Consider the following 27,228-nt stretch of genomic DNA (forward strand, 5'->3'; position numbering starts at 1 on the left):
TTTCCAAATCTTGGCATCCTTCCTGTAGTGGGGAGACCAGAAACATCCTTTTCATGTTTGCTCCATTCAGGCCTTTGAAACCTATCGGATAGAACAGTGGTCCCCAACCACCAGGCCGCAAAGCATGTGCTACCGGGCCGCGAGGGAACGATATGATTTGGCGATACGAAACGATATGAGTCAGCTGCACCTTTCTTCATTCCCTGTCATGCCCACCGTTGAACTTGAACGCACACGAGGTCATCAATCGCCAAAACGCAGTGATACCCTAGCGCCAGGGATCACTGGTTGGCCTCGGGTAACCGGCCACCTCGCGCAGCCGGCGAGAAGTGCTGTTGCTACTGGCCTGGAGCGTGGGCAGATGGGCGCCGCCTCTAAACCTGTTTAGCACACCAAATGTTCGTGGGGAACCCGGTGCTAAAATATTTGCAGAAGATCTGATTTCAGGCTCAGGGTTTCGTAAGAAGCAGAGCAGCTATCTCACTGAGATCTACTGAAAGTCAACCCTCCAGCCAAACTTTTGTTGGCTGCTAGATCCTACCTACCTACAAGGGGGGCTGGCACGTGCCCTGTCGCACCCCGTCACACCCCGAGCTCGGTGGGTCACTCTCTTCGGACTGCGACTGCCGCAACCCCGGAACGGGAACCTCCGGCCCTTACCTCGTCCTCTCACTGGTGTGTTGCAATGATTTTATATGTTCATACGAGGAAAATATGCGCTGTGTGTTTAATATCCAAATGTTACTTAAAATGTTATGATGCTATTGACTTATAAGTGAGTTATAATTGACTTATCACTATTTTCATGCGAGGAAAATGTTGTGTGTTTAATATTAAATTCGTTAGATAAACCCTTTTAGAGATGAAATTGTGTGTATTAGCCACTTATAAGTGACTTATAGTTGACTTAACACCTATATTCCGGTCATGATTAACACCCTCCCCGTCCACAAGAATATTGGCAATATTAAACCGATCTGCAGTGCAAAAAAGGTTGGTGACCCCTGGGATAGAGAATAAGATCCCCCTCTCATCCTTCTGAACTCTATCAAGTACAGTCCTAGAGACGTCATAATTTAAACTTATATCCTCGCTTTTGTATGCTAGTCCTCTCAAAATGAATGCTAACATTGCATTTGTCTTCTTTACTATTAGCTCAATGTGCAAGTTAATCTTGGGGGAGTCCTGAACTAGTACTCCCAAGTCCCCTTGCAACTCTGGTTTCCGATTTTGCCCTTTTGAGAAGATAATCTACGCCTTTATTCTTCCTATCAAAGGTCATAACCCCACACTTCCCTACACTATATTCTATCTGCTCTCTGCCAACCTGTCGTACTTATTGGTGAAGGGCCTGCCTCACCCACCCATCATTGTCAACAAGCTGATAGCTTAATATGGACATCCGTTTGCTCTGTCCCACACGACACTTGCACCTGGAACTACCAATGAACCATCGGTTCTCCTTGAGCTGATTGAAGTAAATGAATGTGTCTTTGGTTTGTTGGCAGATATTTTGGTGAACAGCTGTAACTTTGACCATGGAATGTGTGGATGGACGCAAGAGAAACATGCAGGACTTCACTGGGAACGAGTCCCTGACCCATCAGGTAATCAAAGAACATAGAAAAGTACAGCACGGTACAGTCCTTTTAGTCTACTTAACCAACTCGTAATCCTTTCTAACCTGCATTTATACCTACTCCATGATCATTTTCAGTCTTCCTTTCCATGTACCCCTTTTTTTTCTTTCATTAATGTGCCTAAGAGTTTCTTAAATGCCCCTAATGTATCTGCCTATATGTCCATCCCAAGAACGTTCCATGCAATTACCACTCTCTAGGTAAAAAAAAATGACCTCTATCACTCTCTCTCTCTTCCCCCCCCCCCCCCCCCCCACTATACTTCCTTAAATCACTTTAAAAGTATGTCCTCTGGCTTTAGCATTTGCTGCCCTAGGAAAAAGGTATTGGATCTCCACTCGTATCTATGCCCCTTATCATCTTTTAACACTTTTGTTAATTCACCTCACATTCTCCTTTGCTTGCAGGAGAACAGCAACCTTTCTTCATAAGGCATATACTCTAATCCGGGCAGTATGTTGGTAAATCTCTGCACCCTCTCTAAAGCTCCCACATCCTTCTTATAATGAGGCAACCAGAACTGAACACGGTACTCCAAATGTGGTGTAACATTTGGAGTTTTATAGAGCTGCAACATTACCTCACACCACTTGAACTCAGTGCCCTGAGCGCTGAAGGCCAATGCACCATAGGCCTTCTTAACCATACTATCAACTTGCCTGACAACTTTGAGGGGTCCTTGATGTGGACCTCAAGATCCCTCTGTTCCGCCAAACTGCTAAGAATCCTGCCATCAACCTTGTACTCTGGCTTCAAGTTCGACTTTCCAAAGTGAATCACTTCACACTTTTCTAGGCTGAACTCCATTAGCCAATTCTCAGGCAAGCTCTACATCCTGTCAATGCCTCATTGTAACCTGTGTCAACCTTCCACACTGGCTTGCCCACAGAAGGCAAAGAGTGGGTGTAGACAGGTCATATTCTGCATGGAGGTCGGTCACCAGTGGAGTGCCTCAGGGATCTGTCCTGGGACCCCTACTCTTCGTGATTTTTATAAATGACCTGGCTGAGGAAGTGGAAGGATGGGTTAGTAAGTTTGCTGATGACACAAAGGTTGGAGGTGTTGTGGATAGTGTGGAGGGCTGTCAGAGGTTACAGCGAGACATTGATGGGTTGCAAAACTGGGCTGAGAAGTGGCAGATGGAGTTCAACCCAGATAAGTGTGAAGTGGTTCATTTTGGTAGATCAAATATGATGACAGCATATAGTATTAATGGTAAGACTCTTGGCAGTGTGGAGGATCAGAGGGATCTTGGGGTCCGAGTCCAAAGGACACTCTAAAGCAGCTGCGCAGGTTGACTCTGTGGTTAAAAAGGCATATGGTGTATTGGCCTTCATCGATCGTGGAATTGAATTTAGGAGCCGAGAGATAATGTTGCAGCTATATAGGATCCTGGTCAGACCCCACTTGGAATATTGTGCTCAGTTCTGGTCACCTCACTACAGGAAGGATATGGAAGCCATAGAAAGGGTGCAGAGGAGATTTACAAGGATGTTCAAGCAACATGCACAAAATGTTGGTGGAACACAGCAGGCCAGGCAGCATCTATAGGAAGAAGTACAGTCGACGTTTTGGGCTGAAACCCTTCGTCAGGACTAACTGAAAAAAGGGATAGTAAGAGATTTGAAAGTGGGAGGGGGAGATCTGAAATAATAGGAGAAGACAGGAGGGGAAAGGATGAAGCTAAGAACTGGAAAGTTAATTGGCAAAAGGGACACAGAGCTGGAGAAGGAGGAGGATCATGGGACGAGAGGCCTAGTGAGAAAGAAAGGGGGAGGGGAGCACCAAAGGAAGATGGAGAGCAGGCAAGGAATGATTGTGGCATGCCTTATGAGAATAGGTTCAGTGAACTCGGCCCTTTTTCCTTGGAGCGATGGAGGATGAGAGGTGACCTGATAGAGGTGTATAAGATGATGAGAGGCATTGATTGTGTGGATAGTCAGAGGCTTTTTTTCCAGGGCTGAAATGGTTGCCACAAGAGGACATAGGTTTAAGGTGCTGGGGAGTAGGTACAGAGGATATGTCAGGGGTATGTTTTTTACTCAGAGAGTGGTGAGTGTGTGGAATGGGCTGCCGGCAACGGTGGTGGAGACGGATACAATAAGGTCTTTTAAGAGACTTTTAGATAGGTACATGGAGCTTAGAAAAATAGAGGGCTATAGGTAAGCTTAGTAATTTCTGAGGTAGGGACATGTTCAGCACAACTTTGTGGGCCGAAGGGCCTGTATTGTGCTGTAGGCTTTCTACGTTTCTATCCACATTGCCACCAACCTTCATGTCACCCTTGCTTTTCCTCTTGTAGTCCTTTATAAAAATCACAATGAGCAGGGGTCCCAGAACAGATTGCTGTAGAGCGCGTCTGTTCACCAGCCTGCAGGCAGAATACACTCCATCTACTCCCACCCTCTGCCTTCTGTGGGCAAGGCAACTCTGAATTCAGGCAGCCAGGTTTCCCTGGATCCCAGGTCTCCCGATTTTCTGTATGAACTTACCATGGAAATTCTTGTTGAACCCCTTACTAAAATCTATATACATCACATCCACCACTCTACTTCATCATTTTGTTTTGTCATTTCCTCGAAGAATTCAAAAACTCCTGAGGGATGACCTATCCTCTCACAAAGCTTTGCTATCTATCCTTAATCAGACTGTGCTTCTCCAAATGCTTGCAAATCCTCCCCTGTAGTTTGCCCACCACTGATGTAAGACTTACTGGTCTATAATTCCTAGAGTTCTACCTACTACATATTAAAATCTATTAAATCATTTGTTGCTCAAACCTTCAAATATATGGTAGTAGAACAAAACATGCAACAAATTATTGCAATAGTCAGTCCAAAAAAAATGGTTTTATCTGTTGCAATGTCCCAGGTAGAAAATGTGATTGAAATAGTTTAAAGGAAATTTAAATAAATCACTTCCGTACAGTCTCAAGCAATGGGCAGGGTAGGCTTCTTTAGGCTTGTGTTTTTGCTAGCTGCACCGTCACTCCTAGCTCACAGAATGCCAAGGTAAAAATTGATCTTTTAAAGGCACTGTTTTTTTTGGGAGTTTTCATTAAGAAATTATCCCATTTATTTAAAGAAAATACCTGTTGCCACCCTGACCATATGTGACTCCAGTTCAACACACAATGTGGTTGATTATTTAATGTGGGTCAGATCTGTGTCAATAGTGATGGGAATAAATACCAGTCCCATTCCAGGATTTCAACAGAGTATCCAGGCTGTCATTCTCACAGTCTACTAGGGGCGTCGTACTGTTGAAGGATCCTTCTTGGATTAGACCTTCAAGCAGACGTGGCACTGTTTGAAAAGGAAGCGAGTCTTGTGTCCATGTCAATATTTTATACTCAACAGATCCTGCTGTGCATAAATTTGGCTGCCATATGTCCTAACATTATGACATTAACTGCATTCCCAAAGTTTTGAAATACTTTGGGAATCCCTAATCTTCAAACATTTCTATAAATCTAATTGCCCTTCTCAACTCTGTACTCTTGGAGTAAGAATTGCAGTTTGAAGAGGAGTTTATCCGAATTTCACTGCAGTTGCTGAGCTGGAATAATTTTTGACATGCAAACTCTGGATGACAACAGTAGTTTGTTACATTGACCCTGACAAAACACCACTGGAGGGAAGCTATTACTTAAACAGGTATGCAGAACAAATTAAGAGAAACAACAGGAGGCCAGCAAGAGCAGACACTGAGGTCAGGAAGAAGCAGGGACAAATTAGAATGATGGATGTCCTTATCTAGCTTCTGAGCAGACAGAATGTTTGCCCTCTGCCAGATGGCATATACCATGATATATGGGCAGCAGGCAAAGGACAGCACACCCTGACTGCAGACTGTTGCCTGGATAATGACTTTATTGACTCCCAAATGTATTAACATATTCACAGAAGCTTAGCAGACAGATGAATTCTCAAGTGTTCATGGAAATGAAGGTATTCTAATCTTGTGTCCTTAGTTTATAGTGTGAGCAGAAATCCCTCAGTTTGTATACCTCACAACTTGGCTTCAGTTCCAAACTTCCTTCTGCACTGGAGCATTGCTATTCCAGGCTGTTACAACTCCAGGATGTCCTTAAGAAAATTGCAGCCAATGAAACTTAGAAAGTACAATCTCTATGTAATGTAGAAAGCACTAAGCATAACAGGATAAAACCCTAATCTATCCTAGCTATTTTAGAATGGGCCAAATGGCTTCATTCTATATTGTGAAATGATACAGAAACATGAGAAACAAGATGCTGAGGTGTCCTGATGAAAGTCTATAGTTCGGTGCATATTAGTAATCCAGTTTATAGTCCCAGTCCTAATCTAGGGACTGTGGAAGAGTCACCAATATATGTAATTAACTTTCCAAAGAAGACAGAAGGAAGTCTGCCACCCTCTTCTCGGAATAATTGGAAGAGAAGAAGATAGTGCATTTCTTGAAATAAGACTCTTAAGAGATTCCGCAGGCAATTTTGAAAGGGTAGTCAGTGCTGTACAGTAAACATAATGTTGCTAGATACACCCAGATCTCAGGAATGAACAAAAACCCAGGGCATGCACGGAAGGCCTGCAGGAAGGCAGTAGAAGACTAAATAGGAATATTTTCAATGGGAATGGTACCTTAAACCTTATGAGGAATTCTCCATAAATACAAATCCCAAGTCCAGCGGGAAATCAGTGGAAGACAGTATGAATGTTTCAAATCGGAATGATTGATTCTGTTCCTTAAACTGCATCTGAGCCAACAACTCTGTAGATGCAAGTGGAGCTGCTGGAGAGCTCCAATAACCTAGGTTAAATCTTGACCTCAGGCACTGTCTGTGTGGAGTTTGCACATTCTTAAGGCTGATTTATACTCGTGCGTCGCATCGATGCCCTAGGTAACGCGTACCCTACGCCATACCCTACACTGTAGGGTGACGAGCACCTCTCCAGAAAAGTTACTCACATGTCGCGGCGACGCAGACTGCAACAACTGTGATTGGTCTGCTTGGTAGCATTGCATTTCTTCCTACGCATTTCCGGTTGCTTTTTCTCTGCCACGTCTGTAGGTTGTGCGTACACCGATGCAAAATAGATGAACCAAATTGTCAAATCTACCTGCCGACATGCGAAAATGTTTGAAGTGCATTTCCTTGTCCATGTCTGTCACGAAGAAACTCAACAGAGTGGCATAGAAACCCCACTGCCAACTAGCGTTTTGGCACACACCAACGCATGCTCACTACGACATAGAGCGACGCAGAAGTGAAAATCAGGGCTACGGTGTAGGCTGTGGCGTAGCCCGTACGCACAAGTATAACGTGGCTCCATTGATTTCTCTTGGGTACTCCATTCCCCTCCCCCCACATCCTACAGACATGCTGCTTTGGTGTATATTGCCTATAGGGTAGTAACGTTGGCATGTTGATTTATTATTGTCACATGTACCAAAGAACAATGAAAATCATCCCACAAATCATTTGAGCTCATCAGTACATTGAAGAAGTACAAGGGAAAACAGTAAACAGATGTTAAAGTGTTACAGTTGCAGATGAAGTGCAGAGCAGGCAGACAGTAACGTGGAAGGTCATAATGAGGTCTGGAGTCCATCTTATCGTATTAGGGGACCGACCATTCATTAGTATTATAACTATGAGTTGTGCTTGAGCCTGGTAGTATGCACTTTCAGGCTTTTGAATCTTCTGCCTGATGGGGGAGGGAAGAGACGGGACAATGACTGGGGTGGGTTGTGTCTTTGATTAAGTTAGGTTCTTTACCAGGGCAGTGAGAAGTGAATATTTAGAACATTTTAGAGTGAATATTAGAACATTTGAGAGAGACAAGGTTGCAAGGAATTAAATTGGGGGATGGGAATGATGGGATTGCTCTGAGGGCCACATAGACACAATGGGCTGAATGGCCTTTTTTAATAATAGAACAAATGTGAAAATATGAGAAAGGTGAAGTTGAGGACTCACAGAATTTGATAGGCATAGATAGAATGTGCTTTTCGTTTCTGTCAGGAGAATGGGTACTGCCTTCCTTAACTAAACCCAGATGGCTCTGGGGTGACACTAGATACATTCAATGTCCAATTTGTTTCTCCTGGACTCAACTGGAAGGCATTATGGGATATTCCTCAATTTTAAGATGCTGTATAAATGCAAATTGTTGTTACTGATGTAAATTGCATTACTGATGAGAGGAACACAATTCTAATTTAGTGTATGTTAATTAAGTGCCGTACAACTCTTATTTTGTTGCCCAGTACTGAGGGCCATAAACAGAGTTATCAATGAATTCAGTGGAATTTCAGAAGAAATGCTTCTTTCTAACCATCATGGTTAGAATGTGGAACTTAATAAAGCAGGAATAGTTCAAGTGGCAGCATTTTGCATGTAATGGAAGTTAGATGAACCTTTGAGACAGAAAGGAATAGAAGCATATGTTGATAAGATGTCATGATTCATATGGAGTATAAACACCATTATAGACTATTTAGTCTGATTACTGTTGTGTAAATAGTGTGTAGTTACACTTCAATGAAAAAAGCTAAAAACAAATAAAATCTGCAGATGCTGGAAATCCAAAGCACCACGGACAAAGTGCTGGAGGAACTCAGTAGGCCACACAGTATCAATAGAAAAGAGTAAACAGTTGATATTTTGTGCCAAGACCCTTCATCAGGACTGGAACGAAAGGGACAAAAAGTCAGAATATGAACGTGAGGGGAGGGGAGGAAGAAGTGCAAAGTGGCAGGTTATAGGTGAAACTGGGGTGGGGGCGGTGGGGTGAAGGAAAGAGCTGGGAAGTTGACAGGTGAAAGAGATAAAGTGTTGGAGAAGAGGTAATCTAATAGAAGAGGACAGAAGACCATGGAAGAAAGGGAAGGGGGAGAAGCATCAAAAGGAGGTGATGGGCAGGTGAGAAGAGAAAGTGTGAAAGAGAAACAAGAATGGGAAATGGTGAATGGGAGGGGGGCAATCACCAGAAATTTGAAAAATTAATGTTCTGCCATCAGGTTGGAGGAGCAACATGTTATATTCCAAATGGTTAGCCTCCAACCTGAGTGTGGTCTCACCGTGGCAGTAGAGGAGGCCATGGACTGACATGTCGGAATGGGAATGGGATGTAGAATTGAAATGGGTGGCCACTGGGAAATCCCTCTTTTAGTGCCAGATCGGGCAAAGCGGTCTCCCAATCTACATCGGGTCTCACTGATATACAGGAGGCCACACCAGAAGCACCGTTGGGGCCCTGAAAGGTAGTGAGGGAAGGGCTATAGGAGCAGGTGTGGCACTTGTTCGACTTGCAAGACTAATGGGCTTGGAGTGAGGTCAGTGGTGAGAGATGAGTGGACCAGGGAGTCGCGTAGGGAGTGATCCTGCGAAAAGTGGAGTGCGCAGGTGAGGAAAAGATGTGCTTGGTGGTGGGGTCCTGTTGGAGATGGTGGACATTATGGAGAATTATGTGTTGGATGGTGAAGCTTGTTGGATGGTAGTTGAAGACAAGAGGAACTGGTGTGAAGTGGGCAGATGTATATGAAATGGAAGAGATGCAGATGAGGGCAGCATTGATGGTGGAAAAAGGGAAGTCCCTTTTTTTGAAGGAGGAGGACATTTCAGTTCTGGAATGAAAAGCCTTACCCTGAAAACAGATGTGGTGGAGATGGAGGAACTGGGGTAAAAAAGCTATCTCTCCCTGCAAACAGAATATTCAATGCCTTTAAATTACAAATTCAAACCCTGTGCTCTGTTCTGAACTGCTGTGATGTGCTGGCTGCTGACTGTTGTGCATGAGGAACAAAGATGTGGTGAGCCATGGCAACAATTATCTTGTTAACTGTGGACATTTGTGCCAAAAGTGCAAAAGGGAACTTGCTGCACTCAAAGTAATGCTGACTGTTTATTGTCAATAAGTCTTTTTTGGCATTGGTTACCTTTATATTAGGCATAGAATATTATATTATCTCTGCCAACTCTTTGAAAAAGTTCTGCAATTATTCCTTTTATCCCTCTTCCTTTTTGAAAGCTACTATTGATTCTGCCTCCATCATCCTTTCAGACAGTACATTTCAAGCCATAATAATTCACCACACAAGGCACTTCTCCCCAGTCCGTATGCCAATCATTGCAACATGACTGAATTTCAAAATTCTTGATAATAAAGCTCTCTGTAGAGGTCCCTAGGGTGTGAAAGCTGCCGCATAGTCAATCTTAATTCATCTTAAATCTTTGTACATCATTTACCAGTCAACAAGCAGTTCTAGTATAACACACAGAAAATGCTGGATGAACTCAGCAGGTCAGGCAGCATCCATGGAGGGAAATAAAGAGTCGATGTTTTGAGCCGAGAACTGAAGGGGACAGAAGCCAGAATAAGAAGGTGGGGTGGGGATGGAGGGGCTGTACAAGCTTGGAGGTGATAAGTGAGACCATGGGAGGAGGAGGGGTGACCTATGAAGATGGGAGGTTAGAATTGGGAGATATAAAAAGGCTAAAGAAGAAGAAATTCTAATAGGAGAGGACAGTTAAATGAAGGAGAAGGAGAACCGGGGAAGATAAAGGGTGAAAGAGGATATTCAGAATGGGGAATGAATCAAGAGAGGAGAGGAAGGGGGAGAAATTACCTACAATCTTGTACTCCACCTCAACCTTCTTAACTTGACTCTTGCCCCTTTCTTTTCCAGTCCCAATGAAGGACTCAGCTAAAAATGTGACTGTTCATTTCACTCCATAGATGATAGCTGATTTGCGGAGTTACTACCATCGTGTGTGTATTGCTCAAGATTTCCAGTATATTCAGAACCTCTTGTGTTTAGTATTTGTTTGTAATAATGGGTGGACACTAAAGCTTGCTTCATTTTCTACTTTAGCAAGGCGAGGATAGGGATTTCTAGCCAAGCCAGTATTTTGGTTTCAGGGTTTTCTAATTGATGCATCTTGAGATGAGGGCACTGTGAATAAAAGACAAACACAGAGAGTTAAGTATGTAAACTACGTTAGAATTGTACCCTTAAGAATAGTACAGCAGAAGAACAGGCCCTTTGACCCACAGGTGTGACAAGTTAAATGAATTAGTAAACAATTGGCCAATTATTCTAATCCCCTCTGTGCATATCCTTCCATTTTCTTCATATTCATGTGCTTATCTAAATGTCTCTTTAAAGTCCCTAATGTATCTGCCTTTACCACCAACTCAGTGTAGTCTAGCCACCTACCGCTCTCTGTGTTTAAAAAAACAAACTTGCCCCTCACAACTCCATTGAAATTACCTCCTCTCACCTTAAATACATGCAATCTGGTTTGAGACATTTCGACTCTGGGAGATAAAGATACTGTCTGTTCATTCTGTCTATGCCTCTCATAATCATTTAAACCTCTATCAGATCTCCCCTCAGCCTCTGCCGCTCTAGAAAAAATAACCCAAGTTTAGCCGACCTCTGTTAATAGCACATTACCTCTAATCCATGCAGCATTCTGGTAAAGCTCTTCTACATCCTCTCCAAAACCTTGAAATCCTTCCTATAATAGGGACCCAGATGCGGCCTAACTAAACTTATATAAGGCTGCAACATGAAGGCTACATGGTTGCAACTGAGGAATAAGAAAGGGATGATCACATATATAGTAGTCTATAACAGTCTATGGGATTTAGAGAGCTATTTTGTGAAGAGATTGCATTTGTGCGAGTAGGTGATTTTAACTTTCCACATATTGACTGGGACTCCAGTACTATAAAAGGGCTGGATGGGTTAGAGTTTGTCAGAAGCATTCAATTAGCAAATAGAGGTACCAACTAGAGAGAGTGCGATTCTAGATCTACAATAGATCTAGATAGAAACAATAGATTTACAATAGGTCAACAGTGGATGCAATCTCCCTGGCTCTTCACTTGGTCTTGGATCACCTGGACAATACTTATACCTACATCAGACTGTTGTTTATTGATTACAGCTCAGCATTAACACATCCATACGCTCAGTTCTAATAAACAAGCTCCAAAACCTGGGCCACTGTACCTCCCTTTGTAACTGGATACTTGACTTCCTCACTAGGAGACCACAGTCAGTGTGGATCGGAAATAACATCTTCCCCTTGCTGACACCATCAACACTGGCACACCTCAAGGATGTGTGCTTAGCCCATTGTTCTACTCTCTCAAAGCCCACGTCTGCGCATGGCTAGGCACAGCTCAGATATCATCTATAAATTTGCTGATGACACAACTTTTTGGCAGAAATTCAATTGGTGACCAGGAGTCGTACAGGAGCGAGGTAGTTCTGGTTAAGTAGGTTTGCAACATCAACCTTGTACTCAGCATTAGTAAGACCAAGGAGTAGACCAGTCCTTATCGAGGGATGAGAAGTGGAAAAGATAAGCAGTTTCAAGTTCCTGGATGTCAACGTCTCTGAAGATCTATCCTTGCCCCAACATATTGATGTAATTACAAAGAAGGCACAACAGTGGCTATATTTCATTGAGGAGTTTGTCACCAAAGAACTCACAAATTTATACAGATGTCCATGGAGAGCATTTTACCTGGCTGCATTGCCACCTGGTATAGAGAGGCCACTGCACAGGATCAGAAAAAGCTGTAGAAAGTTGTAAACTCAGCCAGATCCATCATGGGCACTAGCCTCTCCAGCATTGAGGACACCTTCAGCAGGCCATGTTCATCATTAAGAGCCCCATCACCCAGGATGTGCCCCCTTCTCATTGCTACTGTCAAGGAGAAGGTACAGGAGCCAGAAGACATGCTGTCCGTAAACACTACTTCACTTTTTCTCTTCTCGCTTTTTGCACTACTTACAGTATTTAATTTATTTTTATACACAGTAGAGTCATAGAAAAGGGCAGGTCCTTCGGCCCACCCTTATTGTAATTTATAGTTTTTTTTATTATGTATTGCAATGTACCACTGCCGCAAAACAACAAATTTCACGACATACGGAATTTCTGGAAGCAATTTGGAAGGCAGAGATATATACATCCCAAAGAGGAAGAAGTATTCGAAAGGAAAGGTAACACAACCATGGCTAACAACAGAAGTCAAAGCCAAGATACATGCCAAGACAGGGAATATAATAGAGCAAAGATTAGTGGGAAGTTAGTGGATTGAGAAGCTTTTAAAAACCAACAGAAGGCAACTAAAAAGTCATTTAGAAGGTAAAGGTAGAATACGAAAGTTAGCTAGCCAGTAATATTAAAGAGGATACCAAAAGTTTCTTCAGATACATAAAGTTTAAGAGGGAGATGAGAATGGAATGGACCGCTGGAAAACGATGCTGGAGCGGTAGTAATGAGAGACAATGAAATAGCAGAAGAACTGAATAAGTATTTTGCATCAGTCTTCACTGTGAAAAGCACTAGCAGTATGATGGAGGTTGCAGATGTCAAGGGGCATAAAGTGTGTGAAGTTATTATAACTAGAGAGAAGGTTCTAGGGAATCTGAAAGGTCTGAGGGTAGATGTCACCTGGGCCAGATGTGTACACCCCAGAGTTCCGAAAGAGTGGCTGAAGAGATTGTGGAGGCATTAGTAATGATCTTTCAAGAATCATTAGATTCTAGAATGGTTCTAGAGACTAGGAAATTACAAGTGTCACTCCACTCTTCAAGAAGGGAGAGAGGCAGAAGAATGCAAATACAGGCCAGTTAGTCTGACCTCAGTGGTTGAGAAGATGTTGGAGTTGATTAATAAGGATGAGGTCCCAGGCTACTTGGAGGCACATGACAATATAGGCCATAGTCAACAGGGTTTCTTCAAGGGAAAATCTTGCCTGACAAATCAGTTGGAATTCTTTGGAAAAGTAACACGCAGGACAGACAAAGGTGAATCAGTTGATGTTGTGTATTTAGATTTTCAGAAGGCCTTTGACAAGGTGTCACACACAAGGCTGCTTAACAAGCGAGTCCATGGTATTACAGGAAAGATTCTAGCATGGATAAAACAGTGGCTGATTGGCAGGAGGCAAAGAGTGGGAGTAAAGGGAACCTTTTCTGACTGGCTGTTGGTGACGAGTGGTGTGTTCCATAGGGGTCTGTGTTGGGACCAATTCTTTTTACGTTATATGTCAATGATTTGGATGATGTAATTGATGGCTTTGTAGCAAAGTTCGCAGATGATATGAAGATAGGTTGAGGGGCAAGTAGTTTTGAGGAAGTAGGCTACAGAAGGACAGAGAGATTAAGAGAATGGGCAAAAAAAGTAGCAGATGGAATACAGTATCGGGAAATGTATAGTTATGCACTTTGGTAGAAGAAGTGAAAGGGTTGACTATTTTCTAAATGGAAAGAAAATATGAAAAATGGAGGCAGAAAGGGACCTGGGGTCCTTGTGCAGGATTCCCTAAAGGTTAATTTGCAGGTTGAGTCTGTGGTGAGGAAGGCAAATATAATGTGAACATTCATTTCAAGGGGACTAGATGATAAAAGCAAGGATGTAATGTTGAAACTTTTTAAAGCACTGCTGAGACCTCACTTGGAGTATTGTGAGCAGGTTTGGGCCCCTTGTCTTAGAAAGGATGCGCTGAAACTGGAGAGGGTTCAAAGGAGGTTCACGAAAATCATTCCAGAATTGAATGGCTTATGAAGTGTGTTTGATGGCTCTGGGCCTGTATTCACTAGAATTCAGAAGAATGAGGGGTGACCTCATTGAAACCTATCGAATGGTGAAAGGACTTGATAGAGTGGATGTAGAGAGGATGTTTTCTATGGTGGGCGAGTCTAAGACCAGAGGACTTAGAATGGAGATAAGGAGGAATTTCTTTAGCCAGAGAGTGGTGAATCTGTGGAATTCTTTGCCACAGGCAACTGTGGAGGCCAGTCTTTATGTATAATTAAGGCAGAGGTTGATAGATTCTTGATTAGTCAGGGCATGAAGGGATAAGGCAGGAGATTGGGGCTGAGAGGAAAATTTGTTCAGCCATTATGAAATGGCGGAGTTGATTTGATGAGCCAAATGGCCTAATTCTGCTCCTATATCTTATGGTTGTGTAAGTCTCCTCTACCAAAGGAGATATAAGGTGCACTTTCCTTCCACTAGCCTGCAGGTCACTCTTCGGTAAGGATGAACAGCTGGTGCATATCACAAGTCCTGGTTATGCAACCACTGACATCAGACAGACAATCTCTGAAGCGCATTGATAATGGCTGTGGTCACCCTTCTTATAAAGACACTGTCCAGATGAAGGCAATGGCAAACCAGTTTTGTAGAAAAATTTGGCAAGAACAATGGGACATGTTCGGTACAACTTTATGGGCTGAAGGGGCTGTATTGTGCTGTAGGTTTTCTATGTTTAATCATGGTCATAGACCATGATTGCCTATGTTATACGACACGGCACTTGATGATGATGATGATGATAATGACCAGGAAAGTTGATGAAGGCAAGGCAGTGGATTCTGACTACTTGGACTTTAGCAAGGCCTTTTACAAAGTCCCATATGGAGGTAGTTAAGAAGGTTCAGTTGCTTGGCATTCAAGATGAGTAGTAAATTGGATTGGACATTGGCTTTGTGGGAGAAACAGGAGAGTGGTAGTAGATGGTTGTCTTTCTGACTTAGAAGCCTGTGACTGGTGGTGAGCTGCAGGGATCAGTGCTAGGTATGTTGTTGTTTGTCATCCATTATCAACAATCTAGATGATAATGTGGTAAAATGGATTAGCAGTTTTGCAGATGACACCAAGATTGGGGGTGTAGTGGACATTGAGTAAGATTATTAAATCATGCAAAAGGATCTGGACCAGCTGGAAAAAATTCAAATAGAATTTAATATGGATAGGTGTGAGGTGTTGCACTTTGGTGGGACCAATCAGGGTAGGGTTTACATGGTTACCTCCTCCTGAGGTGTGCAGTAGAAGAGCAATCTGGAAATACAGTTCCATAATTCCTTGAATGTGGTGTCACAGGTAGTTAGGGTTGTAAAGAAAGCTTGTTCCACATTGGCCTTCATAAATTAAAGTCGCAAGTACAAGAGACAGGATGTTATATTGAAGTTGTATAAGACTTTGGTGAGGCCTAATTTGGAGCATTGTGTGCAGTTTTGGTTACCTACCTACAGGAAAAAATGGAAATAAGGTTGAAAGAGTACAGAGAAAATTAACAAGGATGTTACCAGGATTGGAGGACTGGAGTTGTGAAAGAAGGGTTAAATAGGTTAGTACTTTATTCTGTAGAGCAGGAGTTCCCAACTTGAGGACCACCGACCCCTTGCTTAATGGTATTGGTCCATGGCATAAAAAAGGTTAGGAACCCCTGCTTTAGTGTGTATAAGATTAAGGGGAATATTGATGGAGATATATAAAATTATGAGAGGCATAAATAGGGCAAATGAAAGCATGGTTTTTTCACTGAGGTTGGAAAACACTAGAACTAGAGGTCATGGGTTAGGGGTGAAAGATGAAATGTTTAAGGGAAAGTTGAGGGGGAATTTCTTCATTCAGACAGTCGTGACATTGTGGAACGAGCTGACAGCAGAAGTGGAGATGTGGATTCGATTTCAATATGTAAGAGAAATTTGGATAAGCATATGGCTGGGAGGGGTTTGGTCGGGGTCAAGGTCGATGGGACTAGCCAGTCAAATAGTTTGGCATAGATTAGATAGGCCAAAAGGCCTGTTTCTGTGCTGGCTCTTATTTACAATTCTTCACTTCTATGACTCTATGATTATGACTTCCTGCCTTTTGAACTCAATGCCTTAACTAATTAAGACAATAACATGATTATTTAGGGAAGCATGCTATATGCCTTTTTAATCACCTTATCAAACTGTGGAGCCAGTTTTGGGGACCTACAACTTGGACCCCAAGATCCCTCTGCTCCTCAATTAATACTATCAATGGCCTTGTCCTTAAACAGTGTATTGTCTCTTTACATTTGACTGATCAAGGTACATTTCATGTTTGGCCAGGTTAAACTCCATCTGCCATTTCTTCACACATATCTACAACTGATCTGTATCCCGATCTATTCTTTGCCATTCATTCACACTATCTTAATCACATCTTTCCCTCCCCCGCACGTTCCACTTTCCGCAGGGATCGCTCTCCAAATGACTCCCTTGTCCACTCATCTCTCCCCATTGATCTCCCTCCTGGCACTTATCTTTGCAAATGGAACAAGTGCCATACCTGCCTACACGTCCTCCCTCACTACCATTCAGGGCTCCAAACAGTCCTTCCACATGAGGCAACACTTCACCTGTGAGTCTTATGGGGTCATCAACTGTATGCAGTGCTCCCAGTATGGCCTGTATATCGGTGAGACCCAGCGTAGATTGGGAGATTGCTTCATTGAGTACTTACCAGAAATCTCCTGAGTATCTCCCATTGGCCACCCATTTCAATTCGACTTTCCATTCCCATTCTGACATGCCAGTCTATGGCCTCCTCTACTGCTGCAATGAGGCCACACTTAGGTTGGAAGAGTAACACTTTATATTCCATCTGGGTAGCCTCCAACCTGATGGCATGAACACCGATTTCATTAATTTACCCCCCTCTCCTTCACCATTTCTCATTCCCATTCCCTCTCACCTTATCTCCCTACCTGCCCATTATCCCCCTTCTGATGCACCTTCCCCTTCCCTTTCTTACATGGCCTTCAACCCTCTCCAGCCCTTTATCTCTTCCACGAACCAACTTCACAGCTCTTTACCACCCCTCCGCCCCTCCCGTTTTCTTCCATCGCCTACCACCTTGCACTTCCTCTTCCCCTCCCCCCTTTACCCTGACTGCTCATCTTGTTTTACAGTCCAGATGAAGGGTCTCAGCCCAAAACGTTGAGTCTTTACTCTTTTCCAACGATGCTGCCTGGCCTGCTGAGTTCCTCCAGCATTTTATGTATGTTGCTTGGATTTTCAGCATCTGCAAACTTACTAATCCACCCATCTACACTTTTATTCAGGTCATTTATATACATCACAAACAGCAGAAGTCCCAGTTCAGATCCCTGCAAAACATCGCTAATTACAGACCATTACCCTTTGACTTCTGTGGGCAAGCCCAGTGGTCCCCAACAACCGGGCAGCGGACTGGCACTGGGCCGCAAAGCATGTGCTACCGGGCCGCGAGGAAACGATATGATTTGGTGATATGAAACGATACGAGTCAGCTGCACATTCCCTGTCATGCCCACTGTTGAGCTTGAATGCACGCGAGATCATCAGTCGTCTAAACGCAGTGATACCCTAGCGCCAGGGATCACTGGTTGGCCTCGGGTAACCAGCCGCCTCACGCGGCTGGCAATAAGTGCCGTTGATACTGGCCTGGAGCGCGGACAGATGGGCGCCGCCTCTAAACCTGTTTAGCACACCGAATATTCGTGGGGAACCTAGTGCTAAAATATTCGCAGACGACCTAATTTGGGCTCAGGGTTTCGTAAGTAGCAAAGCAGCTACCTCGCTGCGATCTACTGAAAGTCATCCCTCAAGCCAACTTTTGTCAGCTGATAGATCCTAACTACCTACGGGGGGGGGGGGGGGTGCGTGCCCTGTTGCACTCCTTGCTCAGAGGGTCGCTCTCTCCGGACTTTGACCGCCACGGCCCCGGAACGGGAACCTCCGGCCCTCACCTCGTCCTCTCACTGGTTATTTGCAATGATTTTATATGTTCATATGAGGAAAATATGTGCTGTGTGTTTAATATCCAAACGTTACTTAAAATGTTATGATGCTATTGACTTATAAGTGAGTTATAATTGACTTATCACTGTATTCACGTGAGGAAAATATGTGCTGTGTGTTTAATATAAAATTCATTAGATAAACCCTTTAGAAACAAAATTGAGTGTATTAGCCACTTAGAAGTGACTTATCACCTATATTCCAGTCGTGATTAACACCCCCCCCCCCTCCCCCATTGGCGGTCCGCAAGAATATTGTCAATATTAAACCGGTCCGCAGTGCAAAAAAGGTTGGTGACCCCTGGGCAAGCCAGTTCAGATTACCATGTTATTAATCACAATGCCTTTGTGGGATTTTGTTCAACACATGTTGTTCATGGTACAAAGTGGCTGTCTTTCAAAAGTGTTTCATTTGCAGAAAATTGCTTTGGAATATCAAGAGAATGAGAGACACTTTATCGATTCAAGTTTGTTCTTTCTTTCTGAAATTTGGCTGATGATATCTGTTTGTTTTACTTCCATTTTAATAGCAACCCTTGTACAAATGTATGTACCAAGTCCATTTCCCTCCTGCTTGTGTTCTTAGGTCGTGGTTGGTATCTGACTCTTCCTGTGTCTAACTACAAACGGAGGGAAGCCGCCCATCTTCTTCTTGCACTGGGGCGAAAGGCACACACAGGCAACCTCTGTCTGACCTTCAGGCACAAGTTATCTGGAGACTCTCCTGGAAAGATCCAGGTGTTTGTGAGGAGGAATGGCAGTTATGGGTATCCACTGTGGGAAAGGAACAGAGGGCACGGCTGGAGGACAAGTCGGTTCACACTAAGAGGACCAGGTCTTGAGAGTGTGAGTACTGCAAGGATAAGTTTTTGTGTGTGTGTGGAAGAGCATTCAATCATACTGCACGTGATCATTCTCAAATGCCACATGCACGATCTGTTCAGAAACAGCTGTCCGCATGTGTCACTGCCAACGCTCAGCCTGAGCAACTCATATCAAAATGTGCCTTTGATGGCTGTGGAAAACTTACTTACTGTGCACAGATGGGCTGCATCTGCTAAGGACATTGCAGTTGGAAATAACTATGTATAACACAGAAAGGCAAGGGGCATTTTTAGAAAAAAAATGACAACAATGGGCTTCCCAAGTCCTTCTCCAAGAATGGGTGGTCACTTCTCCCTAGAACTGAATGAAGGTCTCACCTTTTATATATAAAAACGCTTCAAGATTAGTGTTGTACAAAATGATCTGTGACCATATATAATGTGAACAGAAAATGCACAAGGACAGGTGACCAGATGTTTGACGATAGAAGAGTTCTGAGGGTTGTATTACCATATAACCATATAACAATTACAGAACGGAAATAGGCCATCTCGGCTCTTCTAGTCTGTGCCGAACGCTTACTCTCACCAAGTCCCACCTACCTGCACTCAGCCCATGACCCTTCATTCCTTTCCTGTCCATATACCTATCTAATTTTTTTTTTAATGACAAAATCGAACCTGCCTCTACCACTTCTACTGGAAGCTCGTTCCACACAGCTACCACTCTCTGTGTAAAAAGGAAATAGGAAAATCAAAATGTTATGACCAAGACACACAAAAGCACATAGACAATTGGGGATGCACTAGAGCAAGAACAAGAGGAATGCAGACTTCTCACAAGATTGCTTAAAGAAATCAAAGGGGTGAAAATCATGGGTGATTAGCACAAGATGGTCTGCCCTCAAATGATCTGATGGTGCCACTTAAGAAAATTGAAGTGGCTTCTATGGCTAACATTTCTCTTTCAATCCATTATCTAAAATCTAATCCTTGCTTCAGTAATCTATATGTGCAGATATTAGTTCGAATGTATTCCTCCAAAACACCAAGACAATCTTCACAACTATTTTATTGGTGGGATGAAGGTTTTGAAATGGCCCAAGGGTATGAGAATTGCTGTAGGATATCTGTCTTCTCAAGAAAAATAGGGCAATATGGGGTGACATAATTAAACTGGCCTCTGATTGTATAGGTAGGCAGATCTCCAAGCGACGTACAGTGATAGGCTTTGCTTATTTATCAAAAATTGCACAGGAATGTTTACACTATTAATGTGCATACTGTTGAGAATTCAGTCTTGTGCAAATTTGATGAGCTTTTTTGTTCTCTTGATCCTGACTTACTGCAGTCCAGTGAAATATCAAGGTTGCATGTTTTAACAACAAACAGATAAATATTGAAACTTGGCTTCTGAACCGATTTTACTGGCAATGCGCTCTCAATGATAATGCTGTTAATGTGCCATCTTGCTAAGTAACCCTTCATTCCTGTATATTCACCTGTTCTTGTCAGCTTTGCCATCCATTCAACCTCTGATTGTTTGTCTCTAATTTTGTTAACCAGCTGCTTATTGGGACTTTATCAAACCTTTTCTGGAAACCCACATAGACCACATCTACTGTATTCCCTTCATTAATCTTCTCTATTATCCCATCAAAAAATTCAATCTGGTTAACCAACCATGATTTGCCTTGAAGACGTCCATAGCTCTCATTTATGAACTCTTATTTCTATTATTATTTTCCCCAGAATTTTGCTTCAAAGGAGTTTCCCATCTCTAAAATTATCCATTCAAACTGTAGCTGTGGAGCATGTCCATGCACTCTCTTTGAACAAAATTATGAGACGTGCCATTTTCCAGTTCTCTGGAACCTCTCCAATATCTCAGAATTATCAGAAGATTATTCCAAACCCTCTGCAGGATCTACCACTTCCTTCAAGATACCATATGGGTGCTAGATGACATATTTCTTTAAACATAACCAGTGTTTCTAGTAACCCCTTAATTTTCATAAATCTCTTCATAATCTCTTTTGCATTCTTTTTCCCCTCATTCCTGTGCTAACAAGAAGCAAATTTATGATAATCAATTGAGGCTGCATCATATTAGAAATATTTATCATAATTTACACTGCATTTCCTATTGTTTTGGTTGATCTGCCAAATGTATTTGATGCCAAAACATCAATAGTATTTACTCCAGCGTAAGTTATTTAAAAAAAGGCTTCAAATATACATTATTTCTTCAGATTAGCTGCAACTATTGGATTAAAAGATCAGATCATGGCACATGGTTAGTAGGCAAGAAGAGGTGGATCATTTCTTCAGAGAAGTTTCTCACCTGGTCTCTCTCTCTCTCTCCCCCCAGGTCATCTTCAAAGGGGTGCAAGAGAAGAAGCGAGGAATCATCGGACTGGATGATATCAGTTTGCAAAACGGGCACTGCTCTGGAAAGCCTTGGGGGCAGTAAAAAAGAGTGGGTTTCATATCTGAAAGGACATCACCTCATCTCCTCTATCTGTAGGAGGACTGACTGCAAGGGGAGAGGCAGCTGCCTCCTGGGTGCAAGTTGTGCAAACAGTCTACCCTAGACACGGCCCTCCAAGGACACAAGAGTTCAAACAAACTCCACATTTCCAATAAACCTTATCCTGTGTGCTTATACAATTAGTCTGCAGTCCAGTAATACTGAGGAAAGTGTGTATGAAATCTCCATAATTAGAGGGGTGTTTGAACAGCAGTTCTAAATAAATGACTCATCAGTTGACGTGCTATCATATTAGGCAGGATTGTAGCACAAACTTAGTTCAATGCCAACTCTGTCGACATCCCATGGAATTGTTACTTGGCCTTGGTACTCATCCTGATGAGTCTTGTCCCTCAGATGAGAAATTTCTCATGTAACATGAAACTTGAGTCCAGCTTTGCCATGTTAGAAACTTCCACCTCTAAAGTTAACCTGATCCTTGACGTACATGCAGGGTAATGTGTTGGATGTTTTAAGGGACTTCTGCTGTACTCAACTCAAATGATCCCTGGTCTTCTCTCATTCTTTCCTATCACTCTTGTCCTTACACTTTGCAGGACTAAGTCTTTCTTGTGGCCACCTTATATCGTAGCGCCCACCACCTCATTGTATTGGAAGACCTGTTAAATTGCTATCACTACCATCTCAGCTTAAAGCTGATTGTTGGCTCCTTGCACAGTCAAATAAGAAGCATGTTGTTGTACAATGGGAAACCACTTATTTCATGTGGGTGGTCTCCTGCACTGCGCATTGTCTCATTCAGCTGTACTGTCATGGACTGTGGCTTAATAATCCACGTTTCTCCCTCACATTTTAGTCACTTAATAACTTGCAAATTGGGATGTCATTGTCTTTCCATGAACACGTTCCTACAATATGCTTTTGCTTTTAATTGTTTGTTTAGTAACTGACATTGAACAACAACTATAACCGTTCAAAAATGTACTTAATTGTAAATGAATTCATTATGGTTTTAGATGATTGTCTCACTCTATTTAAAATGAGTTTCACATTAACATGAGCATATACTTACTGAAATTGTTTGTATGTCAAGGCACTCAATGGTACTGTATAAACACTGCAGGGAAACACAGTTGTACTTTGACAAGCTTTTCAGGCAGCAATTGATAAGTTTTGTAACAGTGACTAGGATTACAGTGTAATTAATGGACATGTGACAATGTACAGCTCACTTCCTCATTTTTTAAATGGTAAGTATGCTCATTATATTTTTATAATGTAGTATTTAAATAAAAGTTTTCTTTCAGCAGGAGTAAAGCAAGCTGTCCAAACTACAGTAGTCCTTGTTTGGTTGCCAGGGTGCAGTAGCCTACCCCAGTGGGCTTTGTTCATACTTACTGTTAAGTAGCCTTCATCATAACACGGTTATTACAGTAAAGGATGCAGCTATCCTCTCTCTACTATAGCCACCAATGATGATAACATAGAACAGAGAAATCTACAGCACATTACAGGCCCTCCAGCCCACAATGTTGTGCTGACCATATAACCTACTCTAGAAACTGCCTAGAATTTTCCTACCGCATAGCTCTCTATTTTTTCTAAGCTCCATAGCTCCATGTACCTATCTAAGAGTTTCTTAAAAGACCCTATTGTATCGGCCTCTACCACCGTCGCCGGCAGTGCATTCCATGTACTCTCTGTGTGAAGAACATATCTCTGACATCCCCCTTGTACCTACTTCCAAGCACCTTAAAATTAACCCCTCTTGTGTTAGCCATTTCAGCCCTGGGAAAAGCCTCTGGCTATCCACACAATCAATGCACTTATAGAAAAAGATAGAAACATAGAAAACTTGAAGTACATTACAGGCCCTTTGGCCCACGAAGTTGTGCCGAACATGTCCCTAGCTTAGAAATTACTAGGGTTAACCATAGCCCTCTATTTTTCTAAGCTCCATGTAACTATCCAAAAGTCTCTTAAAAGACCCTATCGTATCCGCAAATTTTATCAGGTCACCTCTCATCCTCTGTTGCTTGAAGGAGAAAAGGCCGAGTTCACTCAACCTATTCTCATAAGGCACACTCTCCAATCTAGGCAAAATTCTTGTAAATCTCCTCTTGACATAGCTGTATGGTCAGTCCTTGCATGCCTGCATCATGTTGGCATTTTTTGGCTTGTTTTGTAATCCTTGTTAAACAACACCCATGAGCAGTGTTGGGTGGCACTAAAGCATAGAGCTTACTCTAGTTCCTGTGACACTATGTTTACAATGGTGGCTATATTTTCTAGAGTTTTCACTTGTTATTTTGCATATTCTATTAGTAAGCATTATATATTAGTCTGAATATACTTTTTATACCCCATATCTTGCCTGTCATTCTGATTACTTGACATCTTCAGATCCACGGGGTGTGACAATCTCCAGTTGAGAGCAGCTCGGAGGATCCAACACATAAGCTGTTAGTGAGCAATGATGGACTATTTATTGCAGAATATTTAACAAAGGCAGGAATGCCATTTCTTTATGAAGTTAATGACAGCAAGTCAACTGAAGCCACCCATTCATTGGAATGGATTTCAAGTACTGATTTTGTAATAAAAAATTAACTTGTGGGTTTCCTGCAGGTACTTTGGTTTCTGCCCTCATCCCAAAGACATACAGGTTAGTAGGTTAATTGGTCATATGGGTGTAATTGGGTGAAAGAGGCTGTTACTTCTAAGTAAATAAATAAAATAAATTGGCACTTGAAAGCTCAAGGGCCTTAGGAAGCAGTAACACTTTTAAGATTGAGTGAATGCTTCAAAAGCATTACTGATACAAGCTACTGAGTATTCGAACTCTCGCTGCTCTGCCAACACTGGGCATCTGAGCAACCTTTCTTGTGGTGCTTGTTGAAAGAAGTGTCACTAGTTACTGGTAGGGCAGGCATAATTTTCCACCTGCCAGAAGAAAAATGTGGTGGGTTTGATATAACTGCATTGACTGGGTTACAGATGGGGTCTATTAAGAGTCAGACACATTGGTGTGGGATACAAATGCCCAATTCATGGACATGCCATACATATGGATGAGCATTTGGGATGGATTGCTGACTGCTTCAAGTGTGAAAGCATCTTCTGCTGGGTGGGAAGGGTATGCTGTTTCTCCCTAATCGTCCCCATCAACCCACACCCACCCCATAGCTGTAGCAATGGGAACAAGGTCAAACTAAAAAGAGCTGGGAGAACTGAGTAAGCTCATTGAGTTAGTGAGGATGGCTGGCAGCAGTCCTTCAGAGGCCTGCCTGCTCTCTCCTCGCAGCTGTTTCTGTGATCTTGTCCCACATGGTGCTCTTAATTAATTTCTGACTTGCAAACAGTTCTCAGGAATGGAACTGTTCCATATCCTAGGGACTGCTTGTGTAAGAAAGAAGCGGTAAATGATGATAGATTTCATTGTTTGATGGACACCAGTTTACTAGTTTGACATGTTTTTTGAAAACAACATGAATTTAATTCTCAAGCTGTTATGGTGCGATGTTACATTTGATATCATAAATTTTGTGAATACCAGAAGCTGCATTTCAACTGCAAGGCTCCAAATTTTCAGCTCTCTTGTTTGCCTTTATATGGGATTTCAGAGTGCAGAATGAGGCCCTATGGGTTCCCACGGATCTGACACGCCCATTTGTTCAAAGCAGCCAATTAATCCCAAACCACCCAAGTACTGCACAGATTTACGGAACAGTTACGAACAGCAGCAGATCCCCAAAAGCCAGGGCATGTGACTGAATTATTTTTTTGGTATGGAATTAAATGAGCCGAAGAACATGTATATTCTGCTCAAGTGATATAAAGTCTATTACATTAACAGAATATTAATTAAAAAGAAGTTACCTACTGTGCAATCGTCAGCATCTAAAGCTCATCTGCTCCTAAAAATGAAGTGAGATTTGAAAATATTTTGTAGATACCAGTAGCGATATTTGTTTATGACATTTTGTTAATATGGTAAACTATTCCAAAGCACCAAATTTTATCACAAGCCAAATCAGGAGGTATTAGGACAACTGCTCAGAAGCTTAAATTAGAAGGTTCTAAAGATGACATAAAGGAGCAAAGTGGATTGGCCTCCGGAGGAGAGTCTAGCATGCCATGCTACCAATAACCCGGTGGTTTTGAAGTAAAGGCAGTGTAAGTGAATACACACCAGTAAAAGTTTAAAACAATACTATCAAATGATTCCATTAAACTCAAGGCCCACACTCAGAAAATCAGAACTTTTTGGATTGATTCCTTGGGAACAACTAGTCCTGGGAACACATTTAACAAATTAAACAAAATTAGAAATAAATCCAACATTCAGTAAAGCTAATCAAAAATTGTAGCTTGGGAGATACCGTGATAAGAATCGATGTACTGAATGTTTCAACAACAATTTTTGCATCAACAGTGAACATAAAAGAGAATTTCTAAAGAACTTATAGAGGGAGAAAGTTAGCTGTGGAGCATTAACTTCATGTGATAAAAAGTCATGGACATGAAATGTTAACAGTTTCTCCTTCCATAAATGCTGCCCGAACTGCTGACTGTTTCTAACATTTTCCATTTTTATGTAAGATTTCTGGCATCTGCAGTTCCACTTTTTTTTCATTATAATTTCTTTCCCCTGTATGTAGGTTTCACAAAAGTTTCAGAACCTTAACTCAAAGTCTCTCATTACTTGCAAACCAACCTATTAATCCATGGATCTTACTGACTGATAAAAATAATTGGAAGCTAAGGAAACTGCAACATTAGATCTATATTTGAAGCAGAGGAATATTTTGCATTCACATTCTTAAGTAGCAACTACTTTGTTGGTGAACTTACATGGTTGGCAGATGATGGGCTTATTCTATCCATGCCTGCCTCTTCTTTTGTGCTAAGTTTCTACTTTCAGTAGCTGCCTTTCCACTCATTGCACACCAGATCCCCATTCTTTTGGCTCAGTTTTCACAGAGTTATATTAGCTCACTGCAACTGGATGCCAAGAGAGGGAAGTGGCTGCTTTCACTGATGTTGAGGGAAGAACTGCTGTAAAGTGAAAGGCAATGGACAAGCCCTGTTAAAAGTTAAGATAGCATGAATTGTAGGAGATAGTGGAATTGTATTGGAGCACTCAGTGGAGAGCTAGATCATTCTGGGAGATGAACTTGTGGAGAACCAAAAAACTTGGAGAAGACAAAACCGGTGGATAGAGGGAAGATTTTGTAACACCAAAACATAATGAGAAAGTTTCTGTGTAGCTTTGTGGAATGACTGTTGTCTGCTTGCACAATGATAAAATGAAATATCTCCAAAAATGTTGCAATTGCATCATCATATGCCAATTATTTTTTGTTTGGATTATGTTAGCCCTTGGCAATGAGTATTCATATGGTGGACTTTATTTTCTTTTAAATAAAAGTTCCATTTCTCTATAATTTAAAACTCTTAATGGCTTCCAACTTACTTTTATGACTTAATATTGGATTATCTTGGAATGTAATGAGATACAGGGTTTTTGTTGGTTGAAATCTTCCCAACCACTGAAGTCTGGCTAACTGGCCTATAATTTTATTTCTTCCTCCCTCCCTTCTTAAAGAGTGGAGTGACATTTACAATTTTCCAGTCCTCAGGAACCATTCCAGAATCTAGTG

At 42.1% G+C, this 27,228-nt stretch overlaps 1 protein-coding gene across 5 annotated transcripts in view; it reads left to right on the forward strand.

Moving 5' to 3' along the window:
* npnta (nephronectin a) overlaps positions 1-27,019 on the forward strand; it is a 93,217-nt gene extending 66,198 nt beyond the window's left edge. For all 5 annotated transcript variants that reach the window (XM_073042485.1, XM_073042486.1, XM_073042487.1 and 2 more), the window contains 3 exons: positions 1,509-1,607; positions 18,837-19,096; positions 21,446-27,019. In XM_073042485.1, coding sequence (XP_072898586.1) covers positions 1,509-1,607; positions 18,837-19,096; positions 21,446-21,547 — 461 coding nt within the window. In that variant the 3' untranslated portion in view covers positions 21,548-27,019. The remainder of the gene's footprint in view (positions 1-1,508; positions 1,608-18,836; positions 19,097-21,445) is intronic.
* Positions 27,020-27,228: the final 209 nt, after the last annotated feature.

The sequence above is a fragment of the Hemitrygon akajei genome, chromosome 4 (genome assembly GCF_048418815.1).
Source record: "Hemitrygon akajei chromosome 4, sHemAka1.3, whole genome shotgun sequence".
Classification (NCBI taxonomy): domain Eukaryota; kingdom Metazoa; phylum Chordata; class Chondrichthyes; order Myliobatiformes; family Dasyatidae; genus Hemitrygon; species Hemitrygon akajei.